This window comes from Lutra lutra, chromosome X (genome assembly GCF_902655055.1).
Source record: "Lutra lutra chromosome X, mLutLut1.2, whole genome shotgun sequence".
Classification (NCBI taxonomy): Eukaryota; Metazoa; Chordata; class Mammalia; order Carnivora; family Mustelidae; genus Lutra; species Lutra lutra.
This window is the reverse complement of record NC_062296.1, coordinates 83600220-83626988: the sequence shown is the minus strand read 5'-3', so window position 1 is coordinate 83626988 and position 26769 is coordinate 83600220. Positions and strand designations below refer to the sequence as shown.

Below are 26769 nucleotides of genomic sequence, written 5' to 3'. Positions count from 1 at the left end.
TATTTTTTCTTACCAGGGATTATGAGAAATTATTTTCTAAGAAGCTTATAATAGGAAGCCATACTTACCTTTGCTGTGTCCGAAACAGAATTCCAGTAACCACCACTGAGTGAAAATTTTCCGCTGCCTATCCGTGCTAATATCTCCTCTGGTGTATCATCAGGGCCATTTGCAAATGGAGTGTAACTAATTTATAATGAAATTAAAATGTTAATGAATAAAATTTCTTTTTTGGTTGGTAATCTTCACATTTATTTGCAGTGTTCAAGAGTACTCCAGTTAATGTAATTAATGTAATATTTCATTAAAATTTCCTAAAGTGAAAAATATCAACATCATGAAGCCATAAAGCACCAGGTCAAGGTATAAGCTATGAAATATTAATTAGACTTAATGTATGATAATATAAATATTTAATATTTAATATAAATATATAGATATTTTAAGATATGACACATTAGAATAGACTATTTAAAAATAGTGTATGTTTATAACATAAGAGTACAAAAGAGGTATGGAAAAAATCAAGTTAAGACCTTAAGACATTAACAAATGGTACATTAAAGAAAGCCAGTAATGATACAGTTATAAATGTGGTACATATACATAGAGAGATATACACACACAGGAGTATTAGATAACATGAGAAAACATGAAAAGAAAGATATTACAAGAGAGAGATTAAAAAAATAGAACAGAATATTGATGAATAAATGCTGATTACAACATATGGTCGACTCACCCAGTAAGCATTGTATAGAGGAGGACACCAAGACTCCATATATCACAAGCAGCATCATAGCCTTGTCGTTTTAAAACCTAAAAAAAGCAAAAATTAGTATTAACACACTACTGTTTAGAGAACTGAATAGGCTATGAACTGTACTAGTTTCTAAATCAATGTATTTAAGAAAAACCTCAACAGAACATGATTAACAAGCAAGGCAATATATTAATACTATTCCACAACTAATAATTCATTCATATATATATATATGAATATATATTTACATACATATATATTTGATTTTGGTATTTGAATTAGCATTCGTTGAGTGATGCTATGGCATATAGAAAACTATAAAATAAAATGAAATTAAGTTTTTCTCCCCACTGCTTCCCTCTAAGTTTCTTCTTTAAATGAATTTATATTCATTTTTGTATGAGGCTGCAGGAGTGGTTACATAAAACATTACTTTTAGGAATATATATAAAGTACAAATAATATAATGCAAAATTATACTTTTACATATAAAAAATATGATTCACTCGAGCATTTAGTAATCACCAATTATTATCCGGCATGAAGAGTGATAAATACAAAACACTCTTGTTTCCTCAAGAAAATTAGAATACGGCAGGGGAAATAAACATACATATAGTTAATAATTCAACATGGTAAGTATTATAACAAAATTATGCCTAAAGTGTTATAGGTATAAAGATGAGGAAACCATTCATTCATTTTTGTTTTTAAAGATTTATTTATTTATTTTAGAATGAGAGGGAGAGCGAGAGCAAGAACGGGGCAGGGGGAGGGCGAGAGAATCTCAAGCAGACTGCCCGCTGAACATGGAGCCTGACGTGGAGCTTGATCCTATGACCTTGAGAAAATGACCTGAACTGAAGTCAACAGTCAGACGCTTAACCAACTGAGCTGCCCAGAAGGAAGACTAGGGGGCAGCCTGCTGGTACTGGGCCTATAAGTAAGAATTCAGGAAGCAAAGGGAGGAGGTGGAGGAGAGCAGGGGGCACTCAAAGGGCAGAGGCAAGAGAGCAGAGCATGCTTAAAGACAGGCAAGGATTCAGTGTGGCCAGATGTCCAGGTAGGGGATACCAGAGAGAACGAAGAAGGGCTTTTACAGGTATCTTAAGGATTTAAAATGTTTTTCCTGTAGGCAGTCTGTGGTCATTGATACATTAAACAGGGAAATAAAATAGGTAGATATGTACACCAAAAGAGTAACTCCAGTATAGAGGAAATGCTGGCAAGCAGACAGACTGGAAACAAGGTCGTCTGATAGGATGCAATTTGTAGCAAACTAAGTGAAAGGCTATGAGGAACCACACTAAGGCAGGACATGGAAAGGAAAAGATGTCATGATAAAACAGGAAGGACTTAGTAGAGATGGGATGTATGGGTAAGGGAAAGGGGGTCTAAACTATTCAGGAATCAGAATGGAAAGGGTTTGGTGACTGACAGGATGTAGAGAAATGATGGAGAAGGAGCATTTCAGGAGGACTTCCAAGTTTTAATTTGAATGACTAAGTGGTGAATCTCAGACAAAGAGTTAAAAGGTCAAGTCTAGGGAGAGTTTAATCATAGAAGATTTCCTGAAGAATATGAATTTAGAGGCTCTGAAGCAAAAAAGGTCTTGAAGCAAAAAAATTTGAAACAAAAAACATTAGGTTTTTTTTTTTTTTTTTTTTTTTTTTTTTTTAAAGATTTTATTTATTTATTTGACAGAGAGAAATCACAAGTAAGCAGAGAGGCAGGCAGAGAGAGAGGAGGAAGCAGGCTCCCTGCTGAGCAGAAAGCCCGATGTGGGGCTCGAACCCAGGACCTGGGATCATGACCTGAGCCGAAGGCAGCGGCTTAACCCACTGAGCCACCCAGGCGCCCCAAACATTAGGTTTTGAAGCAAGAAACATTGCAACATGCCAAGGCAAAACAGCTACATGGCGATTTCCAGAAGCAGATTGCTTGTCTGAAGCAAGAAGTCCTCTTGAGGAATAATGAAATGGCTAGATGAAGTGACCATGCTCGGACATCAATATGTGTCAGAAGCTGTGGATATGTGGACAAAGAAGCAAAAAGTCTGTCCCTCATTAGTTCTAGTCCCACCAGGAGAACAGGTGCAAGTAGTCTTTTAAAAAGTATTATTTTATATCTCACAAGTAACAAGATTACAAAAAGTTTGGAAAATAGAGGGGCAATGGAGCTCTACAATCCAATGACATCCTAACCTTACCAACTGTTACCATTGTTTGGTGAAGTATCTAATGGTAAAAAAGCATAGACTTTGTAGCCATGTTGCCTGGGCTCAAATCTCGATCTGACCTCCAATGACATAACCTCTCATCGTGCACCTGGTTTCTTGTAAAATTCAAGTAAAAGGTCTCATTTCACATAAGAGAAAAAATTATTATATGTAAATGCTATTTGTGAGGATGAAATCAGCTAATACATGTGATTGGCACATAAGCCCTATATTAGAGTTAACTCTTACTTTTTATTACATCGTTCAGTCACATTTCAAAAAAAGATTTTATTTATTTATTTGACACAGAGAGAGAGATAGCGAGAGGGAACACAAGCAAGGGGAAGTGGGAGAGGGAGAAGCAGGCTTCTCGCTGAGCAGGGAGCCCGATGTGGGACTCATCCAAGGACCGTGGGATCATGACCCGAGCAGAAGGCAGACACTTAACGACTGAGCCACCCAGGTGGCCCCACACTTACATGAAATCTTGAGGGCAAAACAGTGGACTTTAGATTTGCTACAATGGGGAACCGAAATTTCTTGGGAAAAGAAGCAACTTGATCAAAGCAGTGCTTGAAGGCTTCAGTAACTCTACAGCTCTTCCGCAGAATGATCACAGGGGAGAGGGAGCAGGGCGCGGCCAGGCCGCGGCAGTCATTTGGGCCGTGGTGAAAGAAGCGGGGCTAGGACGGCGGTTCTGTGAAACGAAGAACCTCGAACTGGTTTTAGGGGATAACAGAGATGGTACCTAGTTATGTAGCTAAAGACAAGAAGGGACCATGATGCTTTAGCCTCAGAAATACAGGAAGATGATAACAAAACCAGGAAATTAGAAGAATATTAGGAAAGGATGAGAATAAACTAGTTTCCATTTAATTCCATGTGCTCATAGGCCCCAAAGTGTCAATGATAGCAGAACGCTACAGATGTGTGATTATGTAGAAAGACAGAAGGCAGAGCAAAAAAAGGACTGTAGTGGACTAAGTAGTAGGGGACTGAAGACAAGATTTATTACCATCAGAAGAAAAAGAGCTGACATTTTAATTATTTGTTCAGTAGGTCTTCAATGAAACAACTATTAACCACTCTATATTAAACACAGCAGGGGTGCCTGGGTAGCTCAGTCATCAAGCCGTCTGTCTGCCTTTGGCTCAGGTCATGACCTCAGAGTCCTGGGATCGAGCCCCGCATCAGGCTCCCTGCTTGGTAGGAAGCCTGCTTCTCCCTCTCCCACTTCCCCTGCTTCTGTTCCCTCTCTTGCTGTGTCTCTTTCTGTCAAATAAATAAATAAAATCTTTTTTTTTATAAATAAAATCTTTAAAAAAGTAAACACAGTAAATGAGTTTTTAAATATACTGAAATATTGGAAACAAATAATTCACAATTACCTCTGGTGCAACAAAATTTGCAGTATAACAAGGAGTCATGAGAAGACCGTTTTCTGCTCTTAGCTGTTTGGCAAAGCCAAAATCACAAATTCGAATAGATTCTGGATTGCCAGATTCATCCACATAAAGAATGTTGCTAGGTTTCAAGTCTCTGTGAACCACCTAATTGAAATACAAATTAAAGAGGTACATTAACAATACATTTCCATTACGGAAAACTCTTTATTCGCAAAATGTCAAGTGATGTACTTAACAAGACGACTGCTGACCTTTAAATTATCTCATTTTAAAATGCTGATAATGTAAGTTTAACTCTCTAGCACAGAACTGGGGCAAGGACAGGAGGAAAAAAAAAACAGTATGTACATCCCTCCTCTTTGTCCAATTGAGCAGTCGAAGCTAGAAGTCAAGAAGCTCTAGGATGAAATGATTACATTCCACTTGTTAGCTTCTGAGAGCAAGGACAAACAAAGTAAGAATAACGTATTGAAAATAAATTCCTTAAGAAGTAAGCTCTTAATTTCCTTTTATAATTGAATACAACCCATGATTCTCTGGTTCTGCATCTAAATTTGCAATGGACCCAGTTCTCAAGAGTCCGGAGTGGCCTAGCAAAAACAGTGTTAGGTCTTCCAGGTCAGAGGACCTTGCTTACTTTTTCTTGGGAAGCATAAGAATTTAATATAAACAAGTCAGGATTTCGAAGTATCACTTCAAGCTCAGTGGGAGAAATTTATGTAGAGGAGTAATAGCAGAATAAGCTAGTAACAGTTATTCTCCATTAATGCATAAGTAACATCAACCTTTGTAATTTTAGTTCAAACATTAAGAAAAGGTTTAAAAAAAAGGAAAAGGTAAAGGTGTGTGTGTGTGTGTGTGTGTGTGTATATGCGTGTGTGTGTGTGTGTGTGTGTGTATAAAATGTTAAAAAGACTTACCCCTTGTGCGTGAAGATATTCAACAGTTTTGGTTATAGTAAACAGGACAGCACTGGCCTCTCTTTCAGAGAAAAATTTCTGTCTAAGAATTTTATCCAGCAATTCACCCCCTTTCATAAGTTCTGTCACTACATACACATATTTTCCATCATCATATACCTGTAAAATTCAACATCAAAATACAAAAAATTATTTGAAGCTTTACATGTGCTCAGAATAAAGTTTAGCATATTCAAGAGAAATTAAAACTCATTTTATAGTCAAGGAAAATTTTACTTATCACAACCAATAGATGGTATAAAATCTGCAAGCCATTTTATACATATAAGAATATTAAAATACAAATTGATTAGACTGGATGTCAGAAAAATAAGCTGTAATTTCCTTCTATGAAACATAAGTCATGGCAATCAAAATTACTATGGACAACGTATATCAAAGGGCACTGAATTTTTTCTCTCAGGGTTTGTTTCTCTTGATCTTTCTATCTACTGATGACAGCAGGGATTGGTATAAAGACACATGCCTCTAACTTTCCTGAACTCCTACAATTGTAGAACTATATTTACATATGCAGTACAATGAATTATCCTGGTTTTGATTAAACTGAAAGACAAGTTGTGGCAAGAATTAAGTAGGAAGATTAAGTAGCAAAAATTCCATCTAACCACACAGAAGCATGCCATTTACTCCTCATGTAGAAATAGAAAGCTCCTTGTAATTTTGATTTGAACTCCAGGCAATCCCAAACTGAAATGACCCTTCATTAAACTTCAGTTACTTTTATTCCCCTTCACCACAGGGTTACTGCACACTTTCATTTAGTTCCATAAGAGGTACCATGTGCTGGGGCCCCCCAAAATGGAGAAAACAAGGTACCCCTCCTCAATGTTTTTATTCTAGTAGAGAGAAAGATAGAAACAAGAGTTAAAAAGTCGGAGATGCTATAATAAAAGTCGGGAAAATTTTAGAGACTTTGGAATTTGAAATGAAGGAAGGAGGAAAGATGTGAAAAACAGTGACAGCTTAGGGAGTTTGTAAGGCAAAGATGAAAATATTTTCTATACCTTCTTTTTGATTTACTTGGATTCTTGCAGGTTATATCAAAGAGTCACTTAAGTTACACAGCTTCACATTTAATGGGACTAAGCTAACATTCTCCTTCTAACAGTGAGCAGCAAATAAATTAATCTGAGGAAATTAGGAGTTTTGGTTATGAAGAAGGGAGAGTAAACTCTGGAATTCACAAAATCTCAGAGATGAAAGGCGAAAGGTACCTTAAAAGTCCTCTGGCTGAGCTGGCCACAGGACATGTCAGGTCTACAACCCAGATGCAGCCTTTGGGCACTATCAGCGAGAGAAGATTTAATGCTATCTGGGTAGTTCACACCTTTTGCCAACAGCTCTGTTATGATAAAAACCACAGGTAGCAAGGAGGGGATACCTTACTTGTCTGGGGTATGGTGACGCTCAGGACAGGCTTCCTGGAGGAAGTAATGTTTTAGCAAAGTTTTAGATGCATGGTAGTAAGCCGGGCAAAGAAGGGAAGTGGTAGTATTAAATGAGGAAACCATAAATTCAAAGACAGAACAGCATGAGAAAAGGAGGAAAGTTTAAAGATGCGCACATAGTTGAGCATGGTTGGGGGATGGGGTGGGAGAGGAAGTGTGAAAACCACTGCAGACAGAGGAAGGCAAGGACTGGAGGTGAGGGGGTATGAACTGTAGGCAGAGGAGTAACGTGGTTACCGAGTTTTGCTCTCTCTGACAGTACTGTGGAAGAGTCTGGGGAGTCCATGGAGCATGAGACTAGTCAATCCCTAATACTATTTAATACACAAATGTTCCAATAAAGATATTGAAAGCAATAATGTCAGTAACACTTTTCTTAAAGTGAAAGTATAAGAATTAACTACAGAAACAGGTTTTTTTTTTTTTTAAAGATTTTATTTATTTATTTGACAGAGAGAGATCACAAGCAGATGGAGAGGCAGGCAGAGAAAGAGAGAGAGGGAAGCAGGCTCCCCGCTGAGCAGAGAGCCCGATGTGGGCCTCGATCCCAGGACCCTGAGATCATGACCTGAGCCAAAGGCAGAGGCTTAACCCACTGAGCCACCCAGGCGCCCCAGAAACAGGTTTTTTAAATTAACTTAAATTATGCTGTATATGTTGTCCTTCAATTTCTTTTAAACTTACTCTTATTAAGTTATTTGTCTAACACATTATATTTGAAAACATTCCAAATGTGAGCTGGACAACTGATTCCAATGATCAAAGTTCAAGAAGCTACTACTTACATCCTTTAGAGTAATGATGTTTGGATGCTGTCCATAACGAAGAAGAATTTCAATTTCTTCTGTTGGGTCTCTCTTGCTTTTATCAATAATCTAAAAGGCAAATAGTTACCATAAAATCTCATGAACTATTAAGGTCACAAATAGCTACAGACTTTAGGTATTATCTTATATAAATACCGGACATATGAGCCATTTATCAATCAGTTTTATTCAAGTACTTGGCCAGACTGCCTTATCAAAGTTTGAAAGCTAGTCTAAGTTTAGGACTTTCTAAACACTCAAAAGCCTCAAGAAGAGGTACCAAGAACATATCCTTCTTCCCTCCTTGAATGTCTTTAAACCCTGGAAAATCAGTCAACTTCTAAGCCCAATCAATACAGATAATTAAGAACAAGGTGTATCTATAATACTACCACTAGCATCTATTTATTGAATTAACTTTACTTCCTTTAAGAAAATGCTTCAGTGGAATAACCCATTAGTTGTGAGCTACTTATAAAAAATTAATTAACAGCTAAGTAGAACAAGCTTATTTTTGAAGCTATGCAGAAAGCTAAGCAGAAAACCACACCTAGAATTTTACTTGACTAGAGTTAAGTTTAATTATTATAATAAAGCCCTTTAAAGTACTAATGTAGCTTTCCAACCCTTTTATGTCAGCAGCTTCTTAAAAATATACCTCTTAATGTTTTAATCTGTTAAAGTAATTTATCTATTTTTAAAAGGACAAGTTTGGCTTTCATTTTGTCCAAAGGGTAGTCTGAAACAAATTCTGTGACCTTTATATTTTCAATTTTAAAAAAGATTAGTAATTCACGTATGCAATAAATACTCAAATGCTCCAGCAGTTGAGGAAAGAGCTTGCAACTCATAGTACAAGCCAAATCTGCTATCTGAAATAGATTTAGTTGTAAAACAGTTCTGTATGAGGAGAAGAGGGAATACAAACATTAGGTGTACACTGTAGTCAAATGCAAATGACAGTGTGGAATTACCATAGCAAGTTGTGGACTACCATAGCAAATGGATGATTAAAAGGAAATGTATATGGAATAGACATCCTAATTCAAGGGAGATGATGCAGGACTAGTCTTTTGAAAACTAGAACACACTGGGAGGTGTTATTCCCAGCAACATTCTCTTTGATCTGCTAATCTGAGCAGAGGTGATGTCACATTCAGACTTGTGTTTGTAGATCTTAGATTTGTAGTAATTTCAGTAGAATGAAGTTGTGCTGGGATTGGTTTTATGAATTAAATTTAAGTCACAAGAATCCACAAATAGCTTGAAGATATTCTCAGGTTTTGGTATACTGCCTCTGGTTTCTGTAATTCAAATGGGGCCTCAAGGCATTTCTGCTTTTCTTCTGATGCGTTTAGGAAGGCAAGATACCTCCTTAAACTGCCCATCATGTACATTACTCACCTTCTCTCCTTTCATGTAAGCAATGTGAAAATTCCTATGTACCCCAGATTTCACTATGAGCAATGAGTAGGAGAAGAGCAAATTAACATGCATTTCTATGGTTCATCCTACATCTGATAGAAAGCCGGACACCGATAGTTTTTAAAACAATTACATCCAAGTTTAGAATAGTAATTACCATTTTTTATGTACGTGTGTGTCTTCCCAGATATTAGCTATATATATATATATAATACATTTATTTTTACACAGTGAAATCATATCAGATGATAGACAGATGGATTACGGAAATAATAACAATTAATGCCACTCTCCTACTAACTAAAAATGAGCTACCCACACTTATTGACCAGTTCTAAGGTCCAAAATAGGTTGAAAGATTTAGATATTACTTAAATTGCTTATACTGGGAGAGCAGTGAATACCATCTCAAGAAATGAAAAGGCAGAGACTTGAATATAGTATTTTTTTCACTTACAACTACAGGTTTGTAACACAAACTTTATCACAGAGCCATGTGATTTGGTTTTTGGCTTAGAAAATTCTTACGGTCTTGACACCTGATGAAATTAAAACAGCTAATGATAACAAATTTTGTAATAGTAGTGGTTTACTTTTATTGGTTCACAGATCCCTTTATATGTAAAGGACAGTATGAATATTTTTGCCAGAAAAATGTGAACACTTAAAATTTGGCATACAATCTTGAGGAATTCCCTGACAGACCATAAATGGGGGATTTTTTAGGGTAAAGGGATGTTACTAAAAATCAGGTCAGATGTAAACTGTACTAATGCCTTCAGCAAACTGGAGGTATGCTACCTTGCCTTTAGTTTACAGGTGAATCTGTGGTTCCAGATTAAGACCCCTGAGGGTTGCTAGGCAGATACTTAAATTTACCTTACCTTTAAAGCAAAACACAACATAACACAACACAACAAAACAAAACAAAAAGGCACATTTACCAAAGAAGAAGTGTTTAATTTTAACTGGTACTGACATGTGTGAATAATAACTATTAGAATTGTATTTTATATTTTGGTTTAATTTTTTAAAATAGGTTCCATGCTGGGCATAGAGCCCAATGTGGGGTTTGAACTCATGAACCTGAGTTCAAGACCAGAGCTGAAATCATGAGTCAGATGCACAACTGACTGAGCCACCCAGGCACCCCAGAGTCGCATTTTTAAATCTGAAAAGATTTACCTTCACTGCAAATTCCATGTTTGTAGCTTTATGTATGCATCTCTTGCAAACAGAGTAGGAGCCAACTCCAATATCTTCCTTTACTTCATATCCATCGGTAAACTGAATACTGTTTCTGTGCAACTGCTACAAACACAATTACAAATTGACAGTTTTATAATGACTATGGTATAAATCATTATAGGGGAATATGCTACCCATTATACATTGTTGATGTTAACAACAAATATAAATGAATATAAACAAAATAAAAATGAATCTTTACAGCATTTATTCTTCTACAACTGTGTATTTTTAAAAAAATATTTTATTTATTCATTTGACAGAGAGAGACACAGCAAGAGAGGGAACACAAGCAGGGGGAGTGCAAGAGTGAGAAGCAGGCCTCCCGCTAAGCAGGGAGCCCAATTCGGGGCCCAATCCCAGGACCCTGGGATCATGAGCTGAGCCGAAGGCAGCTGCTTAACCAACTGAGCCACCCAGGCACCCCCTAAATACACAACTGTGTATTTTAGAGGTGTCTACCATAAAATGTATAGCAAGAAATAGGCTTTTTTAAAAGCTCATGTTAAAAAGAAAAAATTGAATATGTACACCAGAAAATTAGTTACTTGACAAAGGGTGGAAAGTCTTGCCTGTGCCTGAGCCCTGTTCCATTCCCCACATGGTGCTAGGTCTTTGAAGTACTTTTGCAAATAGGGAGAAGTTTGAAGCTTCTGGTACAGAAGAAAAATATTTAGGAGGATTTAGAATTAGAACATCTGGATTCGTGTCTCAGAGGTCCCTCTGGCAGACCGTGCAACCCTGAACATGTGTTTTCTCAGAGGTTAATGGTGAATATTAAATAAAAATAATGTATTTGAAGGTGATACCTATTATCATCATTGTGGACTACCAGTAGCCATGCCCTCCATTTCCACCCTCAAGTCAAAGTTTCAATACAACTTCTGCTAGAGAAGCTGTTAATGAGTTAAAGATGAATAACACGTGGTAGGATGATGGCTAACAAATTAGTAGTTCCATAAGCAGGCTGGGGGAAGTTGTGCTGTCCCTGGCTATATTGAAAGGAGACCTCCCCCCTGACAAATGCCTATGAACTGTGTTTGGGTTAAAATTTGAAATCTGTAGAATATATGTTTATGATTTCTATGTTAGGTAGAGAAGTTATAACTTGAAAACTTAATATACATCACATGCTTGCTATAGTAAACTGAACAAACTGCTTCAACCATGAACTTTATCTAAAAACCAGTGTTTAAACTGGTTTTCTAGAAGGTGGAAAGAAGGATGACTAACTCATGAAAAAAAAAATTAGAGCAAAAGCAACTTCATCATCAAGCAAATTCAAGCACTAATTACTGTCCTAAAAACAATCAGTGCTTCGAAAGATGTATCTAGTTCCCTCTATGACTTGGAAGATGAATTAAAGTTATCTTTCTATGATACTAGGATGGGAAGAAATAAATCTAATGGTCTGTACTACTTGTGTTCCTCTAATAACATTTATTAGTCCAGTCTCCTGTTACAAACACACAGACATCTGGAATCCTGCTTCTGTGGTTTTTACCCTGTGTTCCAACTCTGATAAACAGATGGGATAATGAGGTGGGGGACGCCCTAAGATAGTACCTATAACCACTTCTTTTAAATAGTAATTGGGGATCCAAAAGAACAAGGGCACAAAATTTGGAAAATATAAGACTGAAATTCACTTTTATTTCTTTTTTTTTTTTTAAAGATTTTATTTATTTGATAGAGATCACAAGTAGTCAGAGAGGCAGACAGACAGAGAGAGAGAGAGAGAGGAGGAAGCAGGCTCCCCGCTGAGCAGAGCTCAGATCGATGCAGGGCTCGATCCCAGGACCCTGAGATCATGACCTGAGCTGAAGGCAGCGGCTTAACCCACTGAACCACCCAGGCGCCCTCACTTTTATTTCTTTTATAAAGTTTTATCGGCACACAGCCATGCTCATTTATTTAGCTATAGTCCATGGCTGCTTTTGTGCTACAGTGACAGAGTTGAGTTGTAACAGAGATCACAAAGCCTCCAAAGCCTCAAATATTTATTAACTGGCCCTTTACAGAACAAGTCTACTGAGCCCTGTTCCAAGCCATCAGGGAATCCGGAGGCCTCAGTTCATCACAGCCGACCTGACAGCGGCAGAAGATGAAACAAGTTAGGGCATCGGAGAAGGTAGAGACAAGACGGTGATAGGTATCTCAGCTCTCTTTTATTCTTTTGAATATTTTATTTATTTATTTGAGAGAGAGTACAGAGTAAGGGAGAGCATGAGCAGGAGGAAGGGCAGAAGGAGAGGGAGAAGCAGACTCCCCACTGAGCAGGGAGCCCGATGTGGTGCTCAATGCCAAGACCTCAGGATCATGACCTAAGCCAAAGGCAGAGGCTTAACCCACTGAGCCACCCAGGCGCCCTCCTTCCCCCTTCTAGTCAGAAAGGTATCCAGGACTCTGGAGGGGGCAATCTTTTTTTTTTTTTTTTAAGATTTATTACTTATTTATTTTAGTGAGAGAGAGAGAGAGAAAGAGAAAGAGCAAGAGAGAGAAAGCATGGGTGTGTGCAAGCCGGGGCAGGTGGGGAGTGGAGGGAGACTCTCAAGCTGACTCTGCACTGGGCACACAGCCTGCCAGTGGCCCGATCCCATGACCCTGAGGTCATGACCTGAGCTGAAACCAAGAGTTGGATGCTTAACCAACTAAGTCACCCAGGCACGGTTTTCTTTTTTTAATCTCTTTAGAGGCATATGAAAGGAATTTTTTCAAGATCAATGATATAAAATGTATTTTAAGCCACCCACGTAAAATCAGCCGATAAATCTAATTATTCACACAGTGAACTAGATCTTAAAACAGTTCAAATTTTAAATTATACATTAACTCACCTGCACAATTGAATGCACACCAACTGTCTGCATAGCTTGGCTTTCATCATCTGAGGTGATAGCAACAAAACTAAATCCCCGAAAAAGCTGATGTGCATTAGCACTAGGTGGAATGCCAGGTGAATCTGAAAAGAATAATATGTTACTAAGAAGGTAATACTCTGAAAGCTAATTAAAGGAAGAATTGTTAACAATATGACCTTTCTCACTTATTCTGGAATTCCACTTCTTAGGTATCCAGGGCTTCCAGGATAACTCAGTGAAACACTCTCTCAGCTTTGTCCTGAGGGCTTATTGGTATCACAACTCTAACATCCTATCTCCTCTGAGCCCAGAAAATAGCTAATTCATTGAAGAATATAATAAATCAATGAATTACTAGGTTAATGTTATTCTAAATTAGCACTGTCTCTCATAGAATTCCCTGTAGTGATGGAAATTTTCTTTACCTGTGCTGGTCAATATGGTAGCCAGTAGCCACATGCAGCTCTCAAGCATCTGAAATGTGGTTTAGTGTGACTGAGAAACAAAATTTTATTTTTATTTATTTTTTTTAAAGATTTTTTATTTATTTGACATACAGAGAGAGATCACAAGTAGGCAGAGAGACAGGCAGAGAGAGGTGGGGAAGGAGGCTCCCTGTTGAGCAGAGAGCCTGATGCGGGGCTCCATCCCAGGACCCTGAGCCGAAGGCAGAGGCTTAACCCTCTGAGCCACCCAGGTGCCCTGAGAAACAAAATTTTAAATTTTAATTAATTTAAATTGAAATAACCACATGTGACTACTGGCTACCATATTAAACAGTGCAACCCTACATGATAACCTAACGATGTTATGGCTCCTGGTGAGGGGGAGATATAAGATTCCTCTACAGATAATTTAGGAGAAAGAAATTTAGTCTGGTGATCTCAATATATAACATCAGAATCTAGAAATCTAAACTACAAGTTAAAAATTACTATATTTATATATCTATATAAGGAATAAAAGTAATTTCTAATCGTGGTATGCAGTCCTTAGAATATATTTTATGACATGACACGTATGGTTACTCAAATTATTTGTGTAGAATCTACTGGCATTAACAAAAATAGAAAAATACTTAAAAAAATTTAATTACAAAAACAAACAAGATATAACAAATGTGCTATTCATAAATATAAACACACAACTAAGCATACTAATATTTATAATTACACTATAAAATCTAGGCAAAAACCAAACAGGCAATATACTTAAACATCAACTCCACATAAAGTTCTTTTTTAACATCAGCTTGACATTCTCAGCAACAAATACTGTTTAGTGCATTTTAAATCAATGTGACAGTATTATACTGAAGAACTATGCTAAGAGAACCAATCTGGGTAGAATACAATACAGAACTGCTCTCTTTTGACATTTTTCCTCTATCAGGCCAAATTGTAATGAGAAAGCAAAGTAAAACATTACCATATATCATCAATTCTATGCATATCACTGTTCATGTATTTGATAAAATTTTACATATTAATCTAAATTTCTAAGACTGTCTTACCAAAAAATAATAAAATCCATTGATGTTTAATCAAATTATGAGGATATTGACTAGAAAGCTTTATAGTGAGGTTTAAATGATATACTCTATAGAAAATATATGCAAATACACTTTTTTTTTTTTAAAGATTTTATTTATTTATTCGACAGAGAGAGATCACAAGTAGACAGAGAGGTAGGCAGAGAGACGGAGGGAAGCAGGCTCTCCGCTGAGCAGAGAGCCCGATGTGGGACTCGATCCCAGGACCCTGAGATCATGACCCGAGCCGAAGGCAGCGGCTTAAACCACTGAGCCACCCAGGCGCCCGCAAATACACTTTTTATTTATTTGCTTGTCAATGATAAACCTGGGGTCTGGTACACCTAAATGAGAGAGTACTAGAGTGTAGAATACAAAATTATATGCATACACATACTAATTTAATAAAATATAGATTATCATTTCAAAGATAACTTCTCTAGAAGAGTCATTGTTTATGCAATTTTAGGATAAAGCATGACACAGGATATGAATCATTTTGAAATGATCACACCTCATGTAAAGTTTATGTTTTGGATTTGAACTTCACAAGTACTTCCAGAATTCTACCTAATATCAGAGTTTTAAAGAGTACTACCTATACTGAAGAGTATTTCATGTAAAAATAGCTACAGGTAAACGAACGCACAATCAAAGAATTTTTTCACATAAAGAGTATCAAAGTTTAAGGTACAACCTAATTTTCTAAAAGATTTAACAAGGATCTTAACTGCTATAAAATGTTGTAAAGGAGTTACTAATTTTCTAGTTATTGAAGCAGGGATACGCTACACAGGGCAGATATGAGGATAAAATTAGGAGTCATATATATGTGTTACATTTAGGTTTTCACATTTTCTCCTTACCTTTGGGAGTTTTTGCAGTAAACTCAGGATCAAAATAGAACGTATCTTCAGGCCTGCCAGTTGCAGGTTTAAAAGGTGGATGAATTTCTCTTCTGTACAGTTTCTGGTGGAAAAAAAAAGAGAGATTTAGACATGCATTGAATACAAAAAAATTCAAGAAAATTTTCATTGTATACTCACATTCCAGTCTATTGTTGAGAAAAATGAATGTCTTTTAATTTCCTCAACTCCATCTGGTCCCGCACCTATCAAAAATTAAATGGTTTAAAACTTTTGATTAAATGGTAATTTTATTTCAAGGAGGAATAGGTAATTTAGTGTTTGTTTTTAATATATGTACTACTATGTCATAATTCCACAACAAAAACAAATACCCACCTCTCCCCACTAAAAAATCCCAAAGACAAACAAACACACAAAAGAAACAAATTTATTACAAATTTTACCCAATCTGTTCGCAGGATTTCGTTTGAAAAGCATTCGTAAAAGACTCTGGGCTTCAGGACTCAAAAACTGTGGCATCCCAAGCTTGGCTCTAAATAATAAATCCACATAATAACGTTTTATTTTTTGGAAGTATTTGTGTTCTATTTTAAAATTGTTAATCCTTTCTATTTTGAGATAATTGTGGATTTATACTAAGTTGTAAGAAATAATATAGATCCTGTGTACACTTTACCCAGTTTTCTCCAATGGTCACATCTGACAAAATCATAATACACTATCAAAACCAGAATACTGACTTTGGTACAATCCACCGATCTCCTTCAGATGTCTCCAGTTTTAACTGCACTCACTGTGTGTGTAAGCTTAGTCCTATGCCATTTTACCATATGTATAGGTTGCTGCACCCATCACCACAGTAAAGATACTGAACAGTTCATTACCATCAGCATACCTCACGTCCCTTTATAACCACACCTGCCTCCTTCCCTCGCCAGTTCCTAACCTCTGGCAATCACAAATCTATTCTACATTTCTGTAACTTTGTCATTTTAAGAATGTTATGTAAGTGTAATCATAAAGTGTGTCATCTTTTTTTTTTAACTCAGTATAAATTCCCCTGAGATTCATCCAAGTTGTTGAGTAATATTCCACGGTATAGTTGTACCACAATTCGTTTATCTATTTCCCTGTTGAAGGGTATCTGGATTGCGTCATTTGGGTTACTACAAATAAAGATGCTATGAACATTTGTGTATAGTTTTTTTGCGTGGACACTTAATAGAATTTTAGTTCATAATCTTTTTTTTTAAAGATTTTATTTATTTATTTGAGAGAGAGAGAGAGAGAGACAGACTACAAGCAGGGAAAGGGGCGGAGGGAGAGGGAGAAGCAGGCTCCCCGATGAGCAGGGAGCCCGACAGGGGGCTTGATCCCAGGACCCCGGGATCATGACCTGAGCCGAAGGCAGACACTTAACTGACTGAGCCACCCAGGCACCCCAGTCCATAATTTTCTAACAAACTTTTCCATTTTTATAAATTTTGCAACAAGCACTGCTGTGAGAGTAAGATATCTGAGTTTTAGTTCTGGCACTGTTACTAAGAACTTTGTGACCTTGGGAAAAGGCAATCCCCTTGGGTCTATTACTACTTCTTTATAAGCAAGGGATTGACCGTTAGATCAATGGCTCCCAAACTATAACCTTGGAACCTTTTTTTCAAAAGGAATTTAAGAAATCCACTACTTAAAACTGCTAAAAGAACATGTGCTTCATATGCTTATGTTTTCCTCCCATTCCCTTTAACAATCCTACAGGGAAGAAGAGCTGGTGGGAAAGGGGTCTGTGGAACTTCTAAGAGTCTACAGCACACAGTCTGAAACCCACTAGCTTGAATGAGCTTGAAGGTCAGTTTCAGCTTTAATATATAATTTTATTTTTTTTCCCTAACTTATACATTAATGAAACTATCTCTAAGTACGAAAACGATAACAGCTGGGGAAATGGCTAGCAGAGAAATTTCTACTTCAGAAACAGATCCATTTATTATTCAAAGAGTTGTTAGTGAGCTACAATGTGCCAGCTATTCCTTAGTGCTGAGGGTACAGAGATAAAGATAGGAGAAGATAAAGATGGACAACCTGAGGATAATCCTGATATGTGAAGAGGCAAATTCAGAAGGACATATGGAAAGACTGCTAAGAGAATAGCAGGGGATATCTAATTTAACATGAGAGAATGAAAGACCTTAAATGCAGTTAAAGATTGAGAATTTATTCACTTGGCCAGCATTCTCCCAACATTTTACTAAATAACTTTAATTTCTCTAGATACTCAGCAACAACCAAAAAATACTTCATGATCTAATGAATTTGTGGAATGCTATCTATAATATCCCTCTTGGAGACACAGAATAAAATACACTGCATATAAAACGCTGAGAAATCTAAAGTAAAGAATCAGTATTTTTCTAAATATTTGCTGCTAGTATGTCTTTTTCAGTGAATACCTATTCACATCTTGTAGAATTAGGGTTCTACTGAACAAATCTGGGAAAATACTGCCATATTAGGTAATAAGGATATAGCAGAGGTCTTTCAATGGTGGACTAACATGACCAAATTTATTTTCAACAAGGTAACTCCAGAGGTTAGTATAGATTGATCTGGAGTAGGAAGTGGTGGTAGTTGTAGGCATTTTACTTCGGAGCTTCACTCACTAGTGTATGTAGGAGACTACCACGGTCTGAGAACTATAAGCAGTGCAGTGTAAAGGAAAGCCTGGGACACTGAAAAACTTTCGAGAGCAAATTTGGTCAATACCTGCAAGTGCAAGAGAGGGGAAGAAATCAAGAATGATTTTCAGGTTTCTGGCTAAGGAAATAGGGTGCTTAGAAATGAGGCTAACTGGGGTGCCTGGGTGGCTCAGTCAGTAAAGCATTTGCCTTTGGCTCAGGTCATGATCCCAGGGTCCTGGGATCGAGCCCTGCATCAAGCTCCCTGATTAGCGGGTAGCCTGCTTCTCCCTCTCCCACACCCGTTCTTGTGTTTCCTCTTTTGCTGTATTTCTCTGTCAAATAAATAAATAAATAAATAAGTCTTTTTAAAAAATGAGGGTAATTGAAAATACAAGAAGAAAAAAGAACACCAAACAGATAAATTTAAATTAAAAATGTTAAGTCATACATATCATGTTTTTCGAGAGCTATGCTGGTGATTAAATGCCAATACAGGTCTGATGCCTGGTTAACTTAAAGTAAGAAAGAGTAATTTGAGAGTAACTAAAATGCTGAGAGTAGTTAGAGGAAAGACTGAAGTCAGCCAGGAAAATGAGCACAGAAGGGAAGAAAAGCATATCAGAGATGAAACCCTGGGGAACAAGAACATTTAAACAGTAGTCAGAAAAAGAACAATTTGAGCATTAAAAATAATGAATGCAATTGTTTGTAAATGCTGAATCACACTGATGATTATATCCCACAGATTCATTATAGTAAAATAAGAAAAGGTCAAAACTAACATAAAACCCAACTCACTGGACATCATCACCACTGGAGGTAATTAGGGCTCTGACAACTGGAAATTAAGAATCAAACATTTAGGGGCGCCTGGGTGGCTCGGTGGGTTAAAGCCTCTGCCTTCAGCTCAGGTCATGATCCCAGGGTCCTGGGATCCAGCCCCGCATTGACCTCTCTGCTCAGCGGGGAGCCTGCTTCCCTTCCTCTCTCTCTGCCTACCTCTCTGCTTACTTGTGATCTCTGTCTGTCAAATAAATAAATAAAATCTAAAAAAAAAAAGAATCAAACATTTATTCTGCCTTTCTTGTTTGAACCTTATTTCAAGGTAACTGAAGAGCCCTCATTGATTAGAGAAAGTTCAATGTTTTGGGAAATACCAACTAATAAATGAAGAAGGAATAAAAGCAATAGAAAAATCATGATTTTTGAATCCCTAATAAAATAACTGTTTCAACTAATGATTATCAATGGTTGAAAACACGAGATGAAACCCTGCCAGGGAAATTCGCAAGAGAGGGACCAGCTGTAACTACAGGAACTCATCACTTAAAGTGGGCCAACAAGGTGTTCTAAGCCTTCTGATGTGACGCAATAGGGTGCAGCATGAGCTATGAAATAATCTTGCCAAAAAAAAGTTTAAAGAGAAATGCGATAAAGGAACAAGTTAAACAATATTACAAGGAAAATAAAACAATTTCAACCCTCCTAGGAAAAGACTAATTGTTTTGTAACCATGTTAAGGAGAGCCACAAGAACTGGCTTTAAAGTCATTTAACTGATCAAAACAACTCGCCTAGGTAAACACTATTTGTTTGTTTCTGTTTTTTTTCCAAATTAACCCATCAATAACTGCTCTTCATCTGTGAAAATCAAACAAGAATGGACTGACTCCAACAACCACACCTGAGTGCCAAGTGATCAACAACAGACCCACCCAAGTAACCACTCTTAGAGATGATGTCAACCCACTTATGGCCCTGAAAATCTGCCAAGTTTTGAACTCCACCCTTCCCCCAAAAGTCTATGTAAGAACAGTGGTCTACACTTCTTAGATGCTATCAAGATTAGCATCACTCTCCCTTACTATAGTAAGCAATAGGATTGGCTTCAATGCTTTTTGTTTCATGTACTTAGGGTCATCTTTTAACAAGATAAATTCTGAAAGTGGAATTCTATAAAACTGTCTTGGTTTCTTCCACAAGCAAATGGTAGGAAAAAACAGGGTAGAGTGTTCTGGAAAAACAGAATTTTGAGAAATACAACCAAATGAAAGGTTCAGATGTGATTTGGGACTACAGAGACACAGTTTTGGAGAAAACCTGAAAAATCTGTTTAAGAACTGGTATTAGTGGATACCTTAGCAGTGTCTTGTTAGGTGTGGTCATATAAGAAAACATCCATACTTTCTAGTGATGTAACCTGCAGTAGGTGAGAAATGGCATGTGTGGAATGCTTAAAATATTTCAGTGAAGAGAGGAAGCACATGTGGCAAAATCTTCATGACTGCTGAATCTGCATGACTGATCTATGTGTTCACTGTATTAACACTATTTTTATGAATTACATTAGAAATTTTTCATAATTAAACAGAGAAAAGCAAGCAAAGAAGGAATGGTCAAGCAGGAGACCAAAAGAGGAACTGTTAGGGAGGCAGGAGCAGCAGATGGGAGTAGGAAGATCTAAATGGGGAGAAAGTGGCCAACAGTGTCAGATACTCCCAGAGGCAACTTTCTTACCTGTCTTCTCTAAAATGGCTCCTGCCCCTACTCCTTCCCTCACACTTCAAGAATAATCTGGTTCATTATGTCTATTGCTCCTATTATTATCTGAAGTTATTATATTCATTTGTTTAAATATTAATTCCTTGTCTCCCCCTAGGATGCAAGCACTGTGAGATGACAGAAGATCCTGTCAGTCTTGTTCACACTGCATCCTACATAGATGTAGCAAGACCTCAATCATCTGTTGAATGAATTGTGTGAACAAATGGTGCAGAGAGTCACCTTTCTAACAATCTGCCACTGGGTTAAGCAACCAGATCACTGCTGACCAGAATAAGAGAAGTTTCAGGAGATTGGTGGGAACGAACCACCAATGGGCTGCTTAATAAAAGCAGCCAAGAAATGGTACCAGAAAGCACAGACAATTCTTTAAAGAGGCTTTCTGTTGAAAGGATGCAGAAAGATGGTGCAGAAAGCTGAAAGGAAGCCAGGTCAAAGAGAGGGTTGTTTTTTGTTTGTTTGTTTTGAAATTAGAGTATATTCGTTAGCTGAAAAGAAGGGGCCAGGATCGATGGAGTAATGAAGGTTCAGGGAACAGTCACTTATATAGCAAGTATTTTTTATTGTGGAGAATAACAAAGTGCAAAACAAACAAACAAACCCTACACAACCCCAACATCACCAACTTATACAGTTTATGGATTTACCAAAAAGTGAACAGTCATGTGGCCAAGAAATGTAACACTGTAACCTGTCATTCAATGTTAACCACTTTTCTTATTTTGCCTTGGCTGTTGCCATCTACATATGGGCCTTAAAAACTATGCTTTAGTTTGTCTGCTTTAAAATTTTATGAACAGAGGGGCAACTGGGTGGCTCAGTCAGTTAAGCGTCTGCCTTCAGCTCACGTCATGATCCTGAGGCCCTAGGATCAAGCCCCACACAGAGCTTGCTACTACCTCTCCCTGCCCCTGGCTCATGCTCTCTCTCTCTCAAATAAATAAATAAAATCTTTGGGAAAAGAAAAACCAAGAAAACTTTATAAATAGAACCATATAGTTATTTATTCTTTTGTGTCTGAACTGTTTTTGCTCAACATCCTTACACAATTAATCCAAGTACCTGCGTATAACTGGTTTGTTCATTTTCTTTGCTGTATGGTACACTGCACCCCTGGGCCAAAGGCCTCAGTCTGTTTTTGAAAGGCTTTCGAGCTAAGAATGGTTTTTACATTATTTTTAGGATTTTATTTGAGAGCAAGCGAGCATGAGCAGCGGGGAAGAACAAAGGGCAGGAACAAGCAGACTGCGCGCTGAGGGTGGAGTCCAACATGGGGTTTGATCCCACGACCCTGAGACCAGGACCTGAGCTGAAATTTAGAGTCCGAGGCTTAACTGACTGGGCCACCCAGGTGCCCAGGGACCGGGGTTTTAACATTTTTAAAGTGTTGGAAATAAACAATAAAGAATAAGAATATGTGACAAACAGTGTGTGTAGCTTGCAAAGCCTAAAATATTTACAGATCATATGTCAACCCCTGCTCTCATTTATAAATATATCAAAGTTTATTAATCTACTCTACTGCTAGTGATCCATTTTCCACTTTTTGGCCATTACAAATAATGCTGCTATGAACATCTTTGTTCTAGTTTCTTGATGTGCAAGTACCTCAATGCATGTAAACTGGGTGCATGCGTACGAGTGGGATTACTGGATGAGGGTATACATGTATTTGGCTTTAGAAGATAATGTCAAAAACTGCTTGCCAAAGGTTGTAAGAACCTTCTAGCTATGGATGAAAGTTGCCACTGCTCCACATCCTGTCAGCACTTTATATTGTTTAGCCATTCTGGTGGGTATGCAATTGTAGCCCATTGTGGTTATAATTTGCATTTTCTGATTTACATATTAGAATCAGTTTATCAAGTTTCACACAAAAAACTTCTTAAAATTTAAATTCTATCTGCATTATTATTACACGCTGTATAATATGGTAGCCACTAGGGGCGCCTGGGTGGCTCAGTGGATTAAAGCCTCTGCTTTCAGCTCAGGTCATGATCCCAGAGTCCTGGGATGGAGCCCCACATCGGGCTCTCTGCTTAGCAGGGAGCCTGCTTCCTCCTCTCTCTCTGCCTGCCTCTCTGCCTACTTGTGATCTCTGTCTGTCAAATAAATAAATAAAAAATCTTTAAAAAAAATATGGTAGCCACTAGCAACAAACAGCCACCAAGCACTTGAAATATGGTTAGCCCAAATTCTAAGTATAAAGTGCACCCTGGAAAAAATAAAATAAAATAAAATGCACATTGAGTTTCAAATAAGTATGGAAAAAATGTATCATATCTCATGAATCATTTTCTATTGTTGATTACATGTTGAAATGACATCTTGGCTATACTGGGTTAAATAAAATATATTATAATCCATACTAAATTTTTTTACTTTTTTTTTTTTAAAGATTTTTTTTATTTATTTATCTGACAGAGAGAGATCACAAGTAGACGGAGAGGCAGGCAGAGAGAGAGAGAGAGGGAAGCAGGTACCCTGCTGAGCAGAGAGCCCGATGCGGAACTCAATCCCAGGACCCTGAGATCACGACCCGAGTCGAAGGCAGCGGCCCAATCCACTGAGCCACCCAGGTGCCCCCGAATTTTTTTTACTTTTTAAATGTTTCTACTAAAAATTTAAAATTACACAGTAATTTTACATTACATTTCTATTGTAAAATGCTCATCTATACAAACCCACATCTTTACAATACTCTGTCTGTCATAATGTGAATAGGGTACAACCTTACAAAACAATCCTTTAAATTTTTATTTTTTTCCTTTATTTATTTATTTGACAGACAGAGATCACAAGCAGGCGGAAAGGCAGGCAGAGAGAGAAGGAGGAAGCAGGCTCCCTACTGAGCAGAGAGCCTGATGCGAGGCTCGATCCCAGGACCCTAGGATCATGACTGAGCCAAAGGCAGAGGCTTTACTTTAACCCACTGGAGCCACCCAGGCACCCATTAAATTTTCTTTAAATAAAATTTCCTAGTTTTCTGCATAGAGTTTTTACATAACTTTTGCTAGATTTATCCCTAATTATTTGAGTTTTTTATACTATTGTAAATATTCTCTTTTTAAAAAATTTCATTTTCTGTTGCTACTATGTAGATATAAAATAGATTTTATTTATTCACCTCTGATCCAACAACTTTGCTAAACTCTTATTAATTCCAAGAATATATATGAAGATTTGGATTTTCTACGGACACAGTCATGTTGTATAAATAAGGACAATCTTATTTCTTCTTTTTAAACCTTAAACCTTATTTCTTTTCCTGGCCTTATTATACTTGCTAGTATCTCTAGGACAACATGAAGAGAAGTGGAATAATCGATGTCCTTGTCATATGCCAAATTTAAAAGGTGAAGCTTTCACTATCTTAACATTAACATGAAGATTATAGGAGTACTCCTTTGGAGATGTAACCCAGAGCCCTGGATCCCTGGTGTTTCTGCTTGGGGCAGGGGCCTTGTCTCTGGCTGTACTTGGTGAAGGGCATGAATAAGGGCCAAAAGCTCCAACATTTGTGTGCCCAGAATTGAAAAAAACGAACATGAGTACTCTAAATCTACAGGGCTGGTTCATATTTGAAACACATTAACATTAACACCATAATATCAATGAATAAAATTTCATATTTCAGTTTGAAGCATTTATTTCTAAATCTCATCAAAACATATTCACTAGGGAGTACTTAAGGAGTACTTACTTAAGAATCATAGTCATTGTTTCTTTTCGATCTTTTCCTTGGAAAGGTAGTGTACCAGTGAGCATTTCAAACTACAAAAAGGCAACATCATCAGGGGTATTAGTCAATAAGTATAAAATCTCAAGGCCAGAAAATAAAAAAGCATCATCTTACTTCAAACCAAACCTTGTAAAATTGCTATATAATAAAACAAGTGATTTATACTTCCACCATATTACTGAACTCAAAACACCCCAATCCTTACCATTAACACACCAAAAGACCACCAGTCCGCACTTTGAGTGTGACCTCGACGATTAACTACTTCGGGAGCCATGTATTCCACAGTTCCACAGAAAGAATAGGCCTTCTTTTCATGGTCAATAGACTCTTTACTTAGGCCAAAATCTGCCAAAATAAATATATAATTCATAATTGTCCTACAATAATTTCCACACTTAAAGTTTAAGCTTTGAGTTCCAATATTTACATTTATTAAAAATTCTAACCGAAGTTTTCAAAGCAATGTGTTACTCAATATTTGAACCACAATCAACTTTAAAAGAAATTATATAGAGTAGAAGAGAATATTTTAATAAAATGAGGATTTTTTACCTGTTAACTTGATGTGACCTTCTTCATCAAGAAGTATGCTGAAAGAAAACAAATTCAGAAAATCTTTCAAACCACTAGATACTTATAGAACCTAGAACTGAAACTACTGTGTAAAGCACCAGATCACCACATTTCTTCTAAAATATTGTTTTAGACTGTGATAAGGGAAAGGTAAAAAAGGAGAAAAATTTTTTTGGACACACATACATAACAAAACCCAAAGGCAAAGCCTTATAAACGTGTATTAAGGGCATTTGAAAACTATAAGGAAAAGAACTAAAACCTATATTCTTTCTAATTTCTAGTTGTTCTTTATAATGCTTTTCTGCAGAGGTGGCCTAACTAAAATCCTTAGTGCTTGCACAATAGACAGAGGGTCCACAAATTTAAGTCAACTGCATTAAAGTTGTCATTTTTTTTGGTCATTTTTTAGGTATCTGACTCAATCATTCTTTCCTAGTTTCTCTATCCAATCCTCTTTTTCTTTTCTTTTCTTTTCTTTTTTTTAGAGTTGGGGAGTGGAAGGAGAGAGAATCTTAAGCAGGATCGATGCTAGACACAGGGCTTGATCTCAGAATCCAGAGATCATGATCTGAGCCCAAATCAAGAGTTGGACACTTAACCAACTGAGCCAGCCAGGTGCCCCCTATCCAATCTGTGTAACTTCTCCAGTGTTTTCTCTCTTTCTCAGTAAACTCTGAGCTTCTAGGTTTGACCTTATTTATCTTGTCGCTCAGCGCCTGGTAGAGTAGAGACAAATAAGAAACATATGTTGAATGCATGGGGCCAGTCTACAAAAGGCCAATAAGGCATTCCAAGTAGTTTGGGCTTCTTCCCAAGGGCACTGAAGATCATATAAAGTTTATATGCATGAAACGTAGAGATAATCAGATCTGAATTTTCATACAACAGTTCAGAGGGGAAAATAAAGGGTATTTAGTGGGCTCTTAAATATGGATCATGATAAAGAACAAATGGAGAAGACACTAGGTTTCCGGCTTTAGGAGATAATTGAGTGGAGAATAATGTCATTAATTAACAAGCTATAGGAAGGGATAAGTACTAGGCTGTAGGCCAATAATTCTATTTCTGGACAGGCATTTTAGTATATTGACTTGAAATGCCAATTAATAAACTGTTTCACTTATTCAAAGCCATTCTATAACATAGGCATTTCTTCACTTTTAATTCTAACTAAAAAAAAAAACATGAAAGCCAAATTTTGCTATAATAAAATTTTACTATGTCAAAAATACTACCAACCTTTCTATGTCATCAATTCAAACAGGATTACAATAAAGTTTACCACTGTGGATAATTCAGTAGGGACTTATTTTTCATGTCTTCATAAGGGACTTATAAAAAAATACAAGCTTAATTATGCTCGATTACAAAGCAGACTAACCATTTCCAGAATATAAAGCAAATTATTAGGTATGCTGGAAATTATCCTCTGTCTAATAAATACATGAAAGACAATTCTAAAAACAAAACTTCAAATCACTCTTGGTAATTTTGAAAAAAAAAAAAGAACATAGCTAAGCTAACAGAACATTACTTATTCCTTCTATAGCAAATGCATTTTTTAAAATAATTATATATTTTTAAAAAACATATATTTTTATCCCCAGGGGTACAGGTCTGAATCGCCAGGTTTACACACTTCACAGCACTC

General features: G+C 37.0%; 1 protein-coding gene across 9 annotated transcripts in view; it reads right to left on the bottom strand.

Annotated features, from left to right (window-relative positions):
• RPS6KA3 (ribosomal protein S6 kinase A3) overlaps positions 1-26769 on the bottom strand; it is a 115777-nt gene that overhangs the window by 12471 nt on the left and 76537 nt on the right. For all 9 annotated transcript variants that reach the window (XR_007124678.1, XM_047715081.1, XM_047715083.1 and 6 more), the window contains 13 exons: positions 25095-25132; positions 24745-24887; positions 24501-24571; positions 16002-16090; positions 15736-15800; positions 15556-15658; positions 13135-13259; positions 10235-10360; positions 7604-7693; positions 5308-5466; positions 4370-4531; positions 743-819; positions 69-186 (listed from right to left, as the gene is read on the bottom strand). Coding sequence is in view for 8 of the 9 variants with exons in the window: in XM_047715081.1 (XP_047571037.1) it covers positions 69-186; positions 743-819; positions 4370-4531; positions 5308-5466; positions 7604-7693; positions 10235-10360; positions 13135-13259; positions 15556-15658; positions 15736-15800; positions 16002-16090; positions 24501-24571; positions 24745-24887; positions 25095-25132 (1366 nt within the window). In the remaining variant the exon portion in view is untranslated. The remainder of the gene's footprint in view (positions 1-68; positions 187-742; positions 820-4369; positions 4532-5307; positions 5467-7603; positions 7694-10234; positions 10361-13134; positions 13260-15555; positions 15659-15735; positions 15801-16001; positions 16091-24500; positions 24572-24744; positions 24888-25094; positions 25133-26769) is intronic.